General features: G+C 51.2%; 1 protein-coding gene across 4 annotated transcripts in view; it reads left to right on the top strand.

The window, feature by feature from the left end:
* EBF3 (EBF transcription factor 3) overlaps positions 1 to 17,500 on the top strand; it is a 104,313-nt gene that overhangs the window by 76,507 nt on the left and 10,306 nt on the right. For all 4 annotated transcript variants that reach the window (XM_049790601.1, XM_049790600.1, XM_049790599.1 and 1 more), the window contains exon 11: positions 16,422 to 16,510. In XM_049790601.1, coding sequence (XP_049646558.1) covers positions 16,422 to 16,510 — 89 coding nt within the window. The remainder of the gene's footprint in view (positions 1 to 16,421; positions 16,511 to 17,500) is intronic.

Here is a 17,500-nt window from a genome sequence, read left to right as displayed (position 1 = left end):
GGACATGTGCCCTGTGGGATGAGATGGCCATGGGTCAGAGCTTGTCCTGCTGTATGGAGCCCCCCACTGGGTACAGGGTTGTCCCATGGGGGCTAGAAGAAGAGGAAATGGTTTCAGACCTTGCCTCTGGGTGGGAGAGGTTGGTCTCCCATGCCCGCCACCACTGCAGGGCTATGTCTTGAGGGGTCTCCCAGACAGGAAGGGCCCCCTTCGGCCCTCGGGAACCCTCGATGCTGCTATCCACTCAGAACCATTTGCAAGTGTCAGTTCCAGTGATGGGGTGGCCTCAGCACTATGTTGGGTGAGAGGCCCCCCAGGACACTCCTCCAGAGGCCAGAAGCGAGGGAGTGTCCACATGCAGTTGGGTGCCACTTGAGCCTGGGGATTCTGGTCTCCCATAACCAGCCCTTTCTCCTTGCCCAACTCAGGAACCCCTCCCATATCCTGGCTCAGGTCTGCTGCCCTCACCTGGACAGGTCCTGGGCACAGATGGGGCACATTGGTTCACTGTGGGCCTGGAAGTAAGAGGTGGGGTAGGGGGTTTATGCCTGGCAGGTCTAATGAGCTGCAGGGAGGTGCGGGGATTGCAGGGCTGCTCTGAGCTGGACCTTTGTGCCCAGCAGGTCCACTAGTGCCTCCCCCCACTCTCCTGGACCCCCAGATGAGGACGCAGGACCCTCTAGGGAGGGTGGGTGCAGCATCTGGCCTCTCCTGCCCTTGGGCCCGGTCCCTCCTGGGTGTTGGGGTTTGGTGTCTGGCCCCCCACTATCTCCCGCACCCATCCAGGAGACATCATGGCTGCTCTGGGCTAAGGATCTCCTCTGGGCGGGGTGTCTCACCACAGGGTCAACGGGACTATTAAGAGTGCCTGGCTCTGAGGCACAAGATGACCTTGTCATTATGGGGCAGATACATTTTCAACCACGCTGGGGACCCAGGGAAGGTGGGTCATAACCTGTCTGACCTGAAAACTTCTGTCTGATTTCACTGGCCCCAAGTTGACGGGCACCATGAAGCAATCACTGGGGACCGTGTCCTCAGCCCCCGGGTGCAGAGCTAGCCCTTGTGTGGTGTGGCTGCTGTCCCCTGGGCATTTGGCTATTAGGAGCGGGGTACCCCCAGGTACTTCCTGCTGCAGGCAGATAGATCAGAGGGGAGGATAATGAACCGCCCCCAGGCTGGGCCTTTCCTGAGGTCTGAGAATGTCCAGGTTCCACAGTGCCAGACCCTATTAGTCAAGCCTGAGCAGTACTCTCGGGCACTGTGTGCGCCCCCAGCCCCCCTCCCCGGGAAGTAGGGCCACCAGGCCTTTCCACCCAGCTCTCAGCCGAGGCTTTCAACTCCGATCAAGATAATTACCTTGGGAGGCTGAGGCGCTGAGTTGATTAGCAGGGTGAATTAAAAGAAGGAGTCACCGGTGACATGTCCGGCCTTCCACTCGCTCCTGCTATTCCCAGTGAGCCTCACCCCTGTTGTAAGAAGGTCAAAAACGAGAGAGAGAGAACCATTTTCAAGCGGCTAGCACTTAGGGGCAGAATTAACAATCACGCTGTATGTAATTGCCAGTTAATAGTAAATTGCCTTCCAGACTGTAAAATGCAGTGTAAACGGGTAGGCACCTAAAATTAAATTAATGAGATATTTGCTACATTTAAAAGTGAACAGTGTAAATTAATATCAGAGTGCGATGCTTGTTTTCATCATTGTCTGCTGCTGGGTTGTTGGTTGAGAGGATGCTCATTAAGGGAGAAGCCAAGAGTCTTTACCTGAGCCAGACCCTGTTCAGGTGACCCGGAGCAGGTCCTCCCTAGCTCCACCCTCAGACTTGCCTCCAAGGGTTAAGAGTAAGAAAGGAAATCATTTTTAATTATCATGCAAGCATTGCAGTGTTACTTGATTAGGACAAATTGGAGTTTGTATGCTTCTAATTGAAAGGAGGCTAGTGTGTAAACTCCCATTTACAGCCCCAATTCAGTACTGGCTCTGGCCTGCCAGTGTTGCTCGGGGGTCCCCCTCACCTGAGACACTTCAGTGCTTAGTTATGGGTGCCTCATGGCGAGAGACCAGATACCCATTGACACAGTGGTTTGTAGCCACAGGGGACACATGCAAGGTAGGGGAGCAGGTCTGTTTCTGTGCATGGTAGACATTGGGGCCTGGCCTGGCTGCAGCCTGAAGCTTCCCAACAGTTAGTGTTGGCTGGTTTTCATGTGCCTGAAACCTGGCTATGGGTGGAGGCTTTGAGGGTGACAGTGTTCCTGGCAGGTGGCCACTGACCTCCCTCCTACCTCTTGCCCAGGGACTGTTCATTGACATGTATATTTTTTTTGGGGGGGGGCACACCCAGTGATGCTCAGAGGTTACTTGACTATGTGCTCAGAAATCACTCCTGGCTTGGGGGACCATAGAGGATGCTGGGGGATCGAACCATGGTCCATCCTAGGCTAGTGCTGGCAAGGCAGATGCCTTAGTGCTCTGGGCCCCAAACGACATATACCTTTATCAGTGACATGGGGACTATCATGGTAAGCACTGTCCTCACCAGCCCTGGAAGCACACACAGCCACAGAGCTTGTGATCCTTAATTGTGTCCCCACACTGTTGTTCTGGTACTGCAGAGTGAGGGCTCGTGTCTCCCCTCCAAACTGACAATGGTTCTAGCGTGGCCTCTCACCCCAGTTAGGTGTGGAGAGAATTTGAATTATAGGCAGTTGCTGGGTACTGGCCAGCAAGGTGCTGGGGGCTCTCCTTGTCTCTTATCCCTGCAAGTACACTGGGGCATGGCCATGGGCAATTCTTGGCATTCATTGGTATCCTTGGGCATCCTTAAATATTCATGGGTATCCTTGGTCATCACTGAATATCCTTGGTAATTCTTGGGCATCCTTGGATACCCATGGGCATTCTGGGGCATACTTGAATATTCTTGGTCATTCTTGAGTATTTTGGGGTACCCCTGGACATCCTTGTGTATCCTTGGGTTTCTTTGGGCATCCTTGGATATGCTTGGTCATAATTGAGCATTCTTAGGCACCCAAGAGCATCCTTGAGTATTCTTGAGCACCTATGGGTATTTGTAGGCATCCTTGGATATCCTTAGGTATCCTTGGACAACCTTGGGTATCATGGGCACCTCTCAGTATCCTTGGGCATCTTTGGGTATCTATGGGCATCCTTGGGTATTCTTGGTTATTCTTGGGTATCCTGCAGAACAGACCATTGGCATTTGAGTGAGGTCAGTGCATCAGGGCTCGTGTTATCCTCCCAGGCAGATCCAGGCATCTCCAGAATGAGGAGCCCAGAGAATGCCATTTGAGCTGCAGGGACTAGGGGTTCCATGCCCAAACCAGCCCCCCTCACTTTGTGTGAACTGCTTTGCATATTGATGACAGGGTGACTCCACCATGATGAGCTGGTCTGAGGGTGACCTGTTGGGGGTCTGTCATGGGGAGGCTCTGTAGGGCTCTGGGGAACTGGGGAAAGGAGGCCACCCATCTACCACTCCCAGCAGGCAGGCCAGGAGGGACGGTGGCCCTGGCCTGTGGGCTACTGTGCCAGCTCAACCCCCTCTGCAGAGACCTGGTGGTCTCGTCTCTGTCTTGTCTCACAGGAGGCAGCTGGAGACACGGGGTTTGTGCTTGGGTACAAGTAGACTATTTGTCCTAATCAGTGACACCCATTTACTGGAATTGCTTAAAATGAACTATACCTCATACAGAAATCGCACATTTAGAGGGTTCCATTCATCATCTGGAAATTGAGGCCAGTAAACTTTTCTGCTCCTCCAGTGGGATCATAGACATGCATCAAAATGTTAAAAATGATTGGTGAGCAGGACCTGTCACCCATTTATCAAGGAAAAGAACATTATTTGCTAATTTCCCAAGCAGGCTGCTGACAGGGTGCTCCGTCTTTGGACCCGCGGTGACCAGCCTGGCCTTTCTGTTATTAGTACAAGTCAAGCGCTTTTGGGCAGTTGCTAACAAGACACATTTGTCTGTCATGAGACGGACTGTGGTCGTTTTCCAAGGGGCTCTGACCGAAGTCTGCTCCCATGCCCCCATTGGCTCACACACTCAGGGTACAACGCTCCAGCTGGGGGCTCCCTGATAAATCACAAACTTTCTGTGTCAAGGTGAAGGTATCGACTTGGGCACCTGCCCAGCATGGAGCAGACAGCGGGGACTCATCCATCTCGCCCAAAGGACAAAGGAGTCATCCAGGTCCCGCTGGCCAATGGCCGAGTTGCAGGGTCGCAAGGACTGTGGGTAGATGGGGCTCAGCTGCCATGGGGATTGTGGGTCCTGGCACATGGGGCTGCCAGCCTCAGCATGGAGATGCTGAAGGGCAGAGGAGACCATTTCGACCAAGGGACCCTTGGCTCAGGGTCCATCTGAGCCTCGTCTGGGAGTTGAGAGTTTTTTCTGGTATCCTGGAGGATTGGGTAGGTTGGTACCCACAACCTGAGGTGCACCTAGAAGGGATCTGGCCCTAGGCCACCCTCAGGAGCCTTCAGGGGTTGGCCAAGCCTCTGAGTCACCTGCCTCTATCTGTAATTCCAGGATGTGGTCAAGCATACAAACACAAGTCTTTCCGCACATTTGATCCCCATTGGGCCTTTTGGTACTCACAGTGGAGAGGCGGCTGGTCTAGTCTGACCTTAGCAAGGGGCCCTGCCAGGGCTGTGGCCTCTCTGGCCTTTGAGGGACAGTGTCTGTGCTGGGTACTATCTGTCCCTGCAACAGAAGATGCCTCTGTATGTAGCTTTTGGGTGCCATGGTCATTAGTGCCGGTGCAGCCGAGGACCCCACAGAGCATAATGACCTTGAGGATAGCCTCTCCCCTGTCACAGCTATCACCAAGTTTGTTGTCTGTTGCCATTGTCTTTGTCAAAAGTTCTGCCTCTCTGGCAGGGCAGATCAGATCCCTTCTGATGCATTCTTGCCTGCCCTCATGTGTCCTTTTTCTTGTGTCTTCTTGCAGAGACCCAAAGTCTGTCAAGGTGGATGCCACCTCCCTATCTTAAGTATCTGACAAACACTGAGAATCCAACCAAAGAGATGGAAAGGGGGCTTAGATGGAGGGTGGAGATGGATGGGATAGATGGATAGGTAAAGAGATGGATGGAGAGATGATGGAGGGATGGATGGAAAGATGATGGAGAGATGGATGGAAGGTGGATGGAGATGGATGAAGGGATGGATGGAGATATAAATGGAGAGATAGAGTGGATGGAGAGTGAATGGAGAGATGGATGTAGGGTTGATTGAGAGATAGATGGAGGGTAGATAAAAAGATCGATGAAGAGATATATGGAGAGATGATGGAGATATCGATGGAGAGTGAATGGAGAGATGGATATAGGGTGATGGAGAGATTGATTGAGGGTAGATAAAAAGATGGATGAAGATATACATGGAGAGATGATGGAGAGATCAATGGAAAGATGGATGGAGAGATGGATGAGGGTGTATAGAAAGATGGATGGAGATGTAGATGGAGAGATAGATGGGGGAATCTATGAAGACACAGAAGGAGGGTGATGGAGAGGTGGATGGAGGGTGGATGGAGAGATGGATGAAAAGGAGAGATGGATGGAGTTTGGATGGCAAGATAGAGATATGTATGGACAGATTGAGAGATGGATGGAGGGTGGATGAAGAGATAGACGGAGGATCTATGGAGAAATGGCTAGAGGGTGGGTAAAAGATGGATGAAGAGATAGGTGTACATACAGATGGATAGAGATGGATGAGGGTGGATAGAGAGATGGAGGGAAAGATAGATTGATGGAGGGGAAGGAGAGATGGATGGAGAGATGGATGAAGGGTGGAAGGAGAGATGAATGGAGGGATGGAGGGTGGAAGGAGAGATAGATGAAGAGATGAATGTAGGGTGGAAGGAGATGGCTGGAGAGAAGGATGTAGGGTGGAAGGAGAGATGGATGGAGAGATAATTGGAGGGCAAATGGAAAGATGAATGGAGAGATAGGTTAGATGGATGGAGGGTGATGAAGAGATGGATGGATGGTGGATGGTCAGATAGATGGAAAGATGGAGATATGGATGGAGAAATGAATGGAGAGATGGATGGATAGGTGGATGGAGAGGTAGATGGAGAGATGAATGAAAGATGGATAAACAGATGGATGGAGGGCTAATGGAGAGCTAGGTGGAGAAATGGATGGAGAAAATGATGAGTGAAGATGGAGAGATGAAGAGAGGATGGAGGGTAGATGGAAAGTTAGATGGATGATGGATAGAGAGATATATGGAGGGAATGATGAAGGGTAGATAGAGATATGGGTGGAAGATAGAGGGGGAGATGGATGAAGGGTGGATAGAAAGTTGGATGGATGGTGGATGGAAAAAAATGGAGAAATGTATAGTGGGTGGATGGAGGCAGTGATGGAGAGATGGATGGAGGATCTATGATGAGATGAAGAAAAAGTGGATGGAGAGATGGAATGAGGGTGGTTAGTGAGATGATGGAGATAGATGGAGGATGGCTGAGATGAATGGAGAGATGGATATACAGTAGGATGATGAGATGAAGGAAGGGTGGATAGAGAGATAGATGGTGGATGGAAAGATGGATGGAGAGAGGAGGGTGACGGAGATGGGTGAAGGGTGGATACAGAGATGGATGGAGAGATAATGAAGAGATAGATGGATGAAGAGATAGATGGAGAGATGAATGGAAGGTGAATGGAAAGATAGATGGAGAGATGGATGGAAAGATGGATGAGTGATAGATGGAGAGTTGGATGGAGGTTGGATAAAGAGATGGATAAAGGGTGAATGAAGGGATGGATGAGGGGTATATGGAGAGATGGATGAAGGGTATATGGAGAGATGGATAGAGATATATGGAGGGAATGATGAAGGGTGGATAGAGAGATGGATGAGGAGAGATGGATGGAGGGTGGATGGAAAGTTGGATGGGTGGTAGATGGAGAGATAAATGGAGAAATGGATGGAGGGTGGATAGATGGAGGATAAATGGAGAGAAGGATGGAGAGATTAATGAGGGTAGATGGAGAGATGAATGGGCTAGATGGATGTATAAAGAGATGGATGGATGAAGAGATGGATGGAGGGTGAATGGAGAGATAGATGGAGGGTGGATGGAGAGATAGATGGAGTGATGGATGGAGAGATGGATGGAGGGTGGATTGAGGGATGGATGGAGGGAATGATGGAGGGTGGATAGAGAGATGGATTGATGGTGGATGGAGAGATAAATGGAGAGAAATGGATGGAGAGTGAATGGAGGGATGGATGGAGAGATGGATCGAGGATTGATGGAAAGTTGGATGGATGATGGGTAGAGAGATATATGGAGGGAATGATAGAGGGTAGATAGAGAGGTGGGTGGAGAAATGGATGGGGAGATGGATGGAGTGTATGAAGAGATGGATGGAGGGTGGATGGAGAGATAAATGGAGAAATGAATGGAGTGTAGATGGAAGGATGGATGGAGAGATGGATGGAGGATTGGGTAGAGGATGGATGGAGAGATGGATGGAGAGTGGTTAGAGAGATGGATGGAGGTATAGATGAAGAGATGAATAGAGATGGATATATAGAAGGATGGGGAGATGGATGGAGGGTGGATGGAGAGATGGATGGATTTTTTTTTTGGTTTTTGGGCCACACCTGGTGCTGCTCAGGGGTTACTCCTGGCTATCTGCTCAGAAATAGCTCCTGGCAGGCACAGGGGACCATATGGGATGCCGGGATTTGAACCAACCACCATAGGTTCTGGGTTGGCTGCTTGCAAGGCAAATGCCTCTGTGCTATCTCTCCGGCCTCGAGATGGATGGATTTTTAAAGATTGAGTGGTGGTGGATGTCTGGGTGGATGAAGGAGTTGATTATGGTTGTAAGGAAGCTGAATATAGTGGCTGTGACAGCCCATCCATTGTTGTTTGATCCCATGGGGAAACCCTTACCTATAATGCTCCTTTTTTTTTTAATGGTTTTTGGGCCACACCCAGTGACACTCAAGGGTTACTCTGGCTGTGTGCTCAGAAATTGCTCCTGGCTTGGGGGACCATATGGGATGCCGGGCCACAGTCCATCTTAGGCTAGCACGTGCAAGGCAGGTGCCTTACTGCTTGTGCCACCGCTCTGGCCCATGTAATGCTCCTTGACCCATTCTGTCTCACTGTGGTGGTGGGGAGAGTGGTTGACTCCTTTTCATCCCCAGGATTCCCTGCCTAGGCTGGCCCTTAGCTACTTGTCTCTGTTGTGAAAACCACTTGTTTGTAAACATGACCCAACCGAGGAAGATCCTGTGAGTAGTACCCAGGCCCCAGGGTCTCCCTGGTGACTGCAGGACACCTTAACCACAGTCGCTACTTGGGATGCTCTGACCTGTACCATGGAGGGGGAAGAGTGAATGCATGTCATGCAGGAGTGTGAGGTCAGGTCATTGGATCTCTAGCCCTCCTCCCCACTCCTCCCCCCAGGAGCTCAGGAGCTCTGACTATTGAATGTACTCAGCAAGTTACCAGCTCCTAACTGTGGCCATGCCCTGCCTGTGTGCCCAGAGCCTACATACCCCTCCCCATGCATGAGCTTTCATAAAAGTGCAGTTGAGCTTCCTGGGTGCCACCTGGTCAGGTCTGTCTAGGCACTGCAGGCTACAGAGAGGAATACGCCTTTATGCCCGTGACCAGCCCTGGGGTTTCGAAGCAAAGACTCATGCCTTGTTCTGCCCACAAGTCCCTGCTCCTCCTGTGGATGGGGAAGGGAAGGGGAGAAAGGAGGAAAGGTCTGGGGTTAGTGAACTAGTCCTAGAAAATGCCTAGCTCTGAGAGGAAGGGTAAGGTGGAGAAGAGGAGATGTGACTGTGACCTAAACCTGGACTTCAGAAGAAGGGTGGGGTGGGGAGTGGAGGAAGGACAAATGACAAAGAAGTCAGGAGGGGCATGTGGAGAAGGCAGGGCTGGGCCTCTTAAAGATGGGAGACCCGGGCCCGGAGAGAGAGCACAGCGGCGTTTGCCTCGCAAGCAGCCGACCCAGGACCCAAGGTGGTTGGTTCGAATCCCGGTGTCCCATAGGGTCCCCCGTGCCTGCCAGGAGCTATTTCTGAGCAGACAGCCAGGAGGGACCCCTGAGCACCGCCGGGTGTGGCCCAAAAACCAAAAAAAAAAAAAAAAAAAAAAAAAAGATGGGAGACCCTCACCGTGGCTTCTGTGCGCACAAGCCTGGCTGGAGGCTTCTCGATTTGTTCTGGTGAAAATGCTGGGCTCTGTGGGAACCTTTCTTTGCTTCTGGACTCGGAGTTAAAAATACTGCTTTGGCTGGAGCCATAGCACAGCAGGGAGGGTGTTTGCCTTGTGTGTGGTTGACAAGGGTTCGATTCCTGACACCCCCATAAACTCCCCCATGCACTGCCAGGAGTGATCCCTGAGCACAGAACCAGGTGTCAGCTCTGAGCACAGACAGGTGTGTCTCCAGCCTCTAAACACTTCAAAAAACTTGGGAGGTGGTGAAGTCGGAGCCCAGGGGGTCCATGTTCTGTGCAGGACACCCCCATGCACTAGGAAAGGAGTCTATCCCATGGAGATGAGGGCACACTATCCCTTGGGGACATTTATGTTCTTCCACACTGTCGTCCATGCACAAGTCCCTGAGTGGTTCAGCCCCAAATTTGCAGCCAACATAAAGACATCAGGTCATAGGGGGAGAGGAGCACACACCCTCTGGGGCCAGCTGCTCCCTCCCCACCATCACACTTCTCTCTTCCCCCTCTCTTCACCTCCATTTTCTCCCCCACTCTTCTTCTAGCCTGGCCACCCCAGAGCTACTTCCTGTCTGGGCCCAGCCTCTGCCTAGCACTTCCTGTCCATAAGTCCCCACAACACCTGCCACTCCAGGGCCTGACATGGGGCCCTCTGGAGTATGTCTGACGGGCCTGGGGGGCTGTGAAGAAACAACAAAAGTGGGTCTTGTGCAGAAATTTCAGACATGCCGCATCAGGCAGGTTTCACCAGAAGTTCACGCGAAGTCTAGTGCCTGTGGCGCCTTCAAGGACCTGTGTGTGGGGGCAAGTCTGGGGTCCTGAGCCCAGGAGCAACAGGGGTGATGCCTTAGTCACTCTCTGGGCCTGCCCAGTGCTGGACCTGGTGCTAAAACACAGCCAGAGACTCCATGTCTATGCTTTTGTCATCCAAATTTGTGGTATCCCCAGGGTCTCTACCTCCTGGGGTCCTGGTTCTCTGGCACCTGGGTGGAGTTCAGGGTTATGAGGGGGATATTCTGGGCAGGTGCCCTGTCCTGGGACAGAGCCTTAGATGGTAGCACCTTGGTTCTGGTGGTCCATGTGCAGAAGCGGCCCAGTACCCTGGCCAGCTGCCTGCGAGGGACCATCTGGATCACTGGGGTATGCTTGTCCCCTCTCTGCTCTGTGTCACATCACAGTGCCCCTGACCACAGTATCCATGCAGGCATTGTAGTATGGAAGTGGTCCCCATGGTAGGTCCAGGAGAGGTGGCCCAAGGGTACCATGTGCTCCTCAAACAAACTAGGAAGTACCACCCCCCACAGGAAGCCTGATGGTTCTCACTACTGGCAGGGTGGCTGTGGGAAGCAGCCACCGCCTGGCTGAGCAGAGGCCCTTGCCCACTGTTGGCACAGAGGACCAGGCTGGAGGTGACAGGACCCCCCCATCATTCTGATGAGAGCAGCCTGGGGCAAGGCCCAGGGCAGTGGCTGCCACTGACCGCGCCCCTTGGCACGCCAGGCTTGCCCTGCCGCGTCTGTGATTGAAATTCATTGCCAAATTTATTGAGAAATTAATGAGAAAAGCTGCAAAGTATTGACTTTGGGAGGAAAACACAACTCATCTTGAATGAGGAGGAAAATGCAGCAATAATTTAGCCACTATTGATTCGGCCCTGTCCATGTATTGATCTTCATTTTACAATATTAATTTGCACCTGCAATCGGCTGCAAAGGAACCGATTTCATTCCGTGGCCGCGTTAATGTGCAAAGCATTAGGTGCTCTCTGGGAGGGGGCTGGGAGACGGTGGGCTGGGAAAGCAGATTTTCTTCTGTGCACCCCTTCCTATTTTTGCTTGTTACTGAAATGGACTAAAAATTAATTTTTTTGTCAGACAAAATATAAAGCAGAAACCCATCTACAGCATGGCCCTCCTCTTGGCCGCGCGGCTGCTTTTCATGGGCGGCGGCAGCCTGAAATCCCAGCCACCTCTCATCATGTGCTGGGATCAGTTCAAAGTTCATGAAATTTCTATGAGCATTGATCTCGCCCCATTGATTTTTTTTCCGCAGCAGATCTTTGAAATTTTAATTTCCCAAGCATCTGAATTTCTTATAGATGAAAAGCACTCGGAGGAGACAGTGGATGATAAAGTGGGGAACTTAGCATCATTTTAAGGCCTAAAAAAGTGTGTGTGTTTCTGTGTGTGTCTCTGTGTGTGTGTGTGTGTGTGTGTCTGTGTGTGTGTGTGTCTGTGTGTGTTTGGGTCTGGGTACCTGGCCTTTTCAGACACTGTAGAGCTGCCGAGGCAATGTGATGGAGGTGTCCGGGCAGGGTGGGAGTGAGATGAACACTCTTTCTGTCTCTCTGTGGTTACACATTTTTAATGCAACTTTTTATACAGTCATTTCGGAAAAGCGAAGCTATCTGCGGGAACAGCGGGGCAGAGAGCCATCCTTCACCATGCAATCACTGTTCACAGCGGTCTTTATCACCTGGTCAAGTTCACCTAGTTACTTATCAGTGGGACATTTAATAACCTCAAGGTGATATAATTGCTATTGGCATTTTTCCCCCTTGGATTCAGCTGGTTAATGTGTAAACTACTTGTCAGCAAATAGCAGTTTGTCACTGAAATCACTAACACCCTCTAGAGGGATGTCTTTGTATTGAGCAATTTAATTTTACTTTATTTAATTTTTACACATTACAACCTGTGTTCATTCAGGCACACTGAAGGCGTGCGGCCTGTCGGGCAGGGCGTGGGGCTCCCTGAATCGACTCCGTCTTCCTGAACTGTCCCCGGTCCTCGGAAAGGAACTGCAGATGCCCCTATTATGTAGTTATGTTGCTAATGTGAAAAACGGCCTCATTATGAGGGTCTGTTTGGGGCTAGAAAATGGCTGCATTATGACGAATGCGTGTTGGGGAAGTTACAGGAAGATGATCATTATTGAAATGAAACTGGAACTCGTTTAGAGCTGCAGCCAGCAGCTGGAGGGAGGCAGATGAATGTCTTCCTGTTTTTATTGTTGCAGCCAGACAGGTTTTCCAGGCAGGAGCAAATTTGGGCCAGACCTGTAACTTTTTGCCTCTTTCGCTTGCTGGCTGGCTCTGGCCTCCACATGGGCTGGTGTTCCCTGCCGAATGCTCTGTGGTTCCGGGAGTACAGGCCCTAGAACTGGGCCGAGGGAGTCGGCAATACAGTGGTGCTCAGTTCTGGGGATCCCTCTTTCCTTTTCTGCATTTGCTCCCCATTTGCAGGCAGGTCAGGGTGGGACGCAGGACCCTGAGTCTGCCCTAGTGTACAGTCAAAGCATGCAGTAGCTGCTCAGTAAACGGGATGAAGCCGGTCTAGCCCCAAATGTGTTCCTGGGGTGCCCTCTGGGGAACATGCACCTTCCAGAGCAAGGTTTAGTCCCGGGCCATCAGCTCCTGAGGCGGCCTCTGTCTCAGCAGACTTATTCCTCTAATTTACGGAAATCACTACTTGTGGTTTTTTGGGATGTTTGTTTGCACTGAACTTGCTGACAAGGGAGTCCTCCTTGGGAGCTGGAGGATCAGCATGGCCCTGGTCATGTAGGCCACGTGTGGCCCAAGTGGCAGCTCTAGGGAGTGGCCTATCTCTCTCATCTCCCAGGAACTGGAACCCCAGACCTCCCTGTTTTCTCTAAAGAGGTTGGACTGATTCCCCCATCCACGGTGCTGCTTCAATCTTGAGAACACGGCTGTCAGGACGTGCTTGCATGGGCCGTAATGAGATTAACCCCAGCACACTTCAAAATATTTAAATCTGCAGTGTCCCCTGCCCCCCACTGGGACGTCCCCGCAGCCCTGTCAGCCCCTGTTTGTCTGAGCCATGCTGGAGGCCGGCCGTGGCCAGGAGTGGACGGCTGGTCTCTCACCAGCGGCCTGATTACGGCCCCATTTGGCCTGGCATGTGATTCCCAGCTAGGACGGCTTCTGACTCATTCAGACTTTATTGCTGTGTAATTTTCTTATTCTAAAATAAAAGCTCTCCAACAAAAATTACTATGCATTAGGCCGCGGTCGCCTACTCAAATGGATATTAATACAGTTTATCTCTAAAAGGACGAATAATGTATTTGAAACAGATAAAAGGCCCTCCACTAAATGAGGAATGTTAATATCTTATGGCACGGTTAATAAAGAGATATTTCACAAGGGAGATTTGTTTTATGACTTTTGATACAACAGCCTTATAATCTGACATATCTCAAATGATATAATTTTGCACATCCATCTATCTCTTTTATACCAGCAGCCCATCGGCACCAGATTTGAATTCAGAACAAGTAATGAGGACTAATTACTTTTGGGGCAGTGTGGGGGTGGTGATTCTTGAAGAGTCTCACATCTTCGACTCAGGGATGTGGGGTCTGCAGATAGAGCAGAGTTTACAGTATGTCGGAGGAGTGTTTTATTCCCTTCCCCCTTTCAGCAGAAAATAACATTTGTTTTTGTGGTGTTTAAGGCAGAGTTTAAATTAATTTAACCTAGTGACACATGTTCAGAGACCAAGCATACTGCTAAATAATTCCTTGGAATAAATTGCTCCGGAACCAAGTCCATTAATTCACTGCTTTTCCCTCACTGACAGATGGGAGAGTGGGAGGAGAACATACCGATATTAACATAACACAAATTCGCTTTCTTCTTCTTCATATTTCTCCTTCATCCCCGATTCGGGCTCCCCCGAAGGCTCCCTTCTCTAATTATCCACGAGGTCAGTAAGCAAAATTGGGAAGAAGCTGGGAGATCAATACAAATTATCCCTGAGCAAACCAGGGCTGACAGTTTGAATTGCAGCATATGTTTACCCAAAATCAGGCAATTTATCTTAATATCAGCAAAGTAATGCAGTGCAGGTGAAAGGTCAGACAATCTCTCCCCCTCATAATTACCCGGTTCTAAAACAGGAAAGTGGTATTGATTGGCCTGGCTCGGGGCTTTGTGACTGGACGCGCCTGCACCTTGCCCTGGCCTGCAGTGCCCGGCCTTGGAAGCCGGCACGCCGAGGATTTATCGGCTGCATCTCCTCCTCCGTGCCAGGGGAACATGCCAGGGGAGACCGGGTGAAGCCTCTCACTTGCCTGTGGGGTGGTGGCTGGGATGTATGAGGTTTGGGGTGTGCATATGGCAGGGGTCCCAAGTGGCCTGGAGGGAAACAGCTTCTCTCCATGGTCGGTGACCCGCAGTGTCTAGAACCAAGGTCTGGTATGGCCCTGGTACCTGTCCCTGGCATTTCAGAATTGACTCAAGTTTTTGTACATTTCCCTGGAGGGGCTGCATGGCCACGCACAAACACATGATCTCCTGTGTCCATATGTTTCTCCTAACCCCTCCACAGGGCGCTGGTCCTTGCCCCCAGGAGAGGTGGAGGCACAGAAGCAGGAGGCCACCTATGCCCTTCTGCTCATAGAGGGAACAGGCAGGATTGCTCTGCAGTGCTGACTCGCACTATCTCCCAGGCACCAGAGGGTCCCGTCCCCCCAGTCATAGAGCCCCTGGGTGCCTGCACACGGCACCTATCACCCATCAAAAGGCATCTGCATGGGATCAGTAGGTCACCCATCTATCTCCGCCGATCACCCTGCACCAGACGATTCATTAAGTCAAACAGCCTCGTGATTAGCTGGGGGGGGGGTGGGGAATGGGGCGTGGGGACAGTGGCCTCCTGCTGGCCCCTCCATCAAGGGTGCCCCGATGGCAGCTCAGCCCTGCTGGGCCTGCCCGCCCACTGCCCACTCTGTGCTTTTTTGCCTGACACCCTGGTCCCAGCCTGGGCAGAGACATGACAAATTGTCCCCCCAGTCACCGCTGACAGCTTCTGATGATTAATGGTTTGATTATGAAGTGGGTTTGCACATATGGAATTTACATCATTGGGAGTTAGAAACGGGGCTAGATACCTATGCAGGGGCATTTTAGTGTTTGCAAAGGGGAAACGGGGTGGACACGCCGCCGAAGCCATGTCATGTCCGATCAATACGCGGGATCAATGCTTTATTAACAAGAAAATGTCTTACTTCGCATGTGGCGTGGACCTTTGTCTCCGGGATGTATGATGGAATGTCAAATCATATTGGGTGCCTCCGCAGGCTGCCCTGGGACGTGAGGAGCCTGCAGGGGCTGGCGTGAGGACTTGGGCAAGGCCTGCCGGTATCTGCCCTGCTTCACCAAGGCGCTCGGGCCTTTGTGCGCTGCGTAGGGCACAGGCCTGCTGAGTCGGGCGTTAATCATGAAATTAGGTGCTGACTAATGAGTGATGGTCCAGGTGGTGGCCGGGTAATGAATAGAAGGCGGCCGGCCTTATTAGGCTCAGGAAAACCCCTGATTTATGTCATGCCAGGCACCAGCGCGCGACTCCACGGAAAACAATATCTACATCGGGCAGTAATGTACTCTAATAAGTCCTTTCAGTGGGATCCACGGCCTTGGGCCTCGGGGCTCAGTTTTTGTTGGTGCCCAGCAAGCCTATGATTGAGCCCGAAGGCTCCTTGGGAAGCTTGTTAAGGAGACGCACGCCCAGACGCGGGGCCGCCGTGATTCATGCACTGGCCCTGCGTGCTGCTGATTTATGGCTGCGCACAGTTCATCGTCAAAATTACAATCCGAGGGATAAAAAGATTAATTCCTATCTGTAGCCGGCCACTCCGTGGAGCTGGCGGAAGGAGAGTGCCGGATGCCCGCTTGCGCTCGGCCATTCGCAGAATATTCCAGGGTTGGAAGAAGCAGAGCTTGCCTGGCTGGTGTGTGTGTGCCCAGGCAAATGGACAAAAAGGAACCACAGGGATAAATCTGCTGCGGCGAAGCCTGGACATATGTCAGCATTGCCGGTGCGCCATAAATCCCGGGCCAGGTGTGCGGCAGCCGTGACGCTGACAATGTGCCCGCACTGACGGCTTGGGGTGGCCGAGAAATCCCACGTCCCCACATGCCCACTCTGACAATATATCGAGTGGCCCTTTGACTTTCTTCCAGTCTAATTATAGATTAGAAATGATCATGGCTTTTACGAGCGGACGAAAGAGCGTTTCTGAGCCATTCTGTAGGGGGCACTGCATTCTGGGACCATGGTAAGGGGAGCCTCGGGGCGTCACCCTAAGATGCGGGAAGGGGCAAGTGCTGGCTGCTGACCTCACCTGCGCTTCTGTGTCTTCCCGCAGCCCTCAACGAACCCACCATAGATTACGGCTTCCAAAGGTTACAGAAGGTGATTCCAAGACACCCCGGGGACCCAGAAAGGTTACCCAAGGTCAGTAGAACTGGGGATTGGGGACCACTACAGTGCCACGGACAGGTGACTGTTATTTGGGGGGCTATTATAGGTCTCTGAGACCCCTAAAGGTGTGGGGTACTCATGGCAAGGCCACAGGTGTGTATGTGTGTGTTTTGTGTGCACCTGGCTGGTGGGCAGAACCAGAGAAAACGGGGCAAGGGGCTCGGGCTCTCTCAGCTTGGGGGGGGGTCCCGTCTCCTCAGGACCCCGTTTTAAGAGGAGGAAAAAGAAGGCCTCTCTGCTCCTCGTATTTTGGATTCTGCAAGGGGGACATAAACTTCCTCGTAATGAAATAGTTCAATTAAACATTTTCCGCTCCAGCAGCCTGCGCTGATTTCAATCTAAGCAGACTGGCCTGATCTGTGATTACTAGACTCTTGTTTTCCTTTCATTTTCGAAAGCTCGATTCAGTGTAATCTTTTGTTTACAAAGCTTTTGTTATAAGTCCCTGACTTAGCCAGCTAACAAATGAAGTCCACACATTAATATCTAGGGGGGACTTTTCATTTAAATCTGACCAAGACAAAAGCCGCCCCTTGTTTATGCACCAGCCACTTGTCTCAGGAATTCCATTTTGATGTCTAACATTAAAGATAAGTCAAGCCTATAATTTTCCCTCTCCTTTGATATCATTTGGTCTTTCTCTCTCTCTCTCTCTTTCTCTAGCTCACTCGCTCAGTCGAGTGAGCCATCCCTGGTTTCCCAGGCCGAGTTGAAAACACAAAATGAAAAATGAAGTCATAACATGATGACTGATTATTCCAGCCCCCGTCCCTGAGCATGCCCGTCTTGACCACCTCTGAGTTTTATTAACGCAATAAAATCTTTTCGACATTACCTTTTGAATGCTCAGCACGAGCAGGAGTAATATCATTAGGCTCCTTTTTAATTTGTGGACACGAGGGCCCTGGATGTCAGAAATCCACAGCGAGTACCGCCCGAGCCTAGGCAAGTAGCTTCTTCTGT

The sequence above is a fragment of the Suncus etruscus genome, chromosome 17 (assembly GCF_024139225.1).
Source record: "Suncus etruscus isolate mSunEtr1 chromosome 17, mSunEtr1.pri.cur, whole genome shotgun sequence".
NCBI lineage: Eukaryota > Metazoa > Chordata > Mammalia > Eulipotyphla > Soricidae > Suncus > Suncus etruscus.
This window is presented reverse-complemented; position numbering and strand designations above follow the sequence as displayed.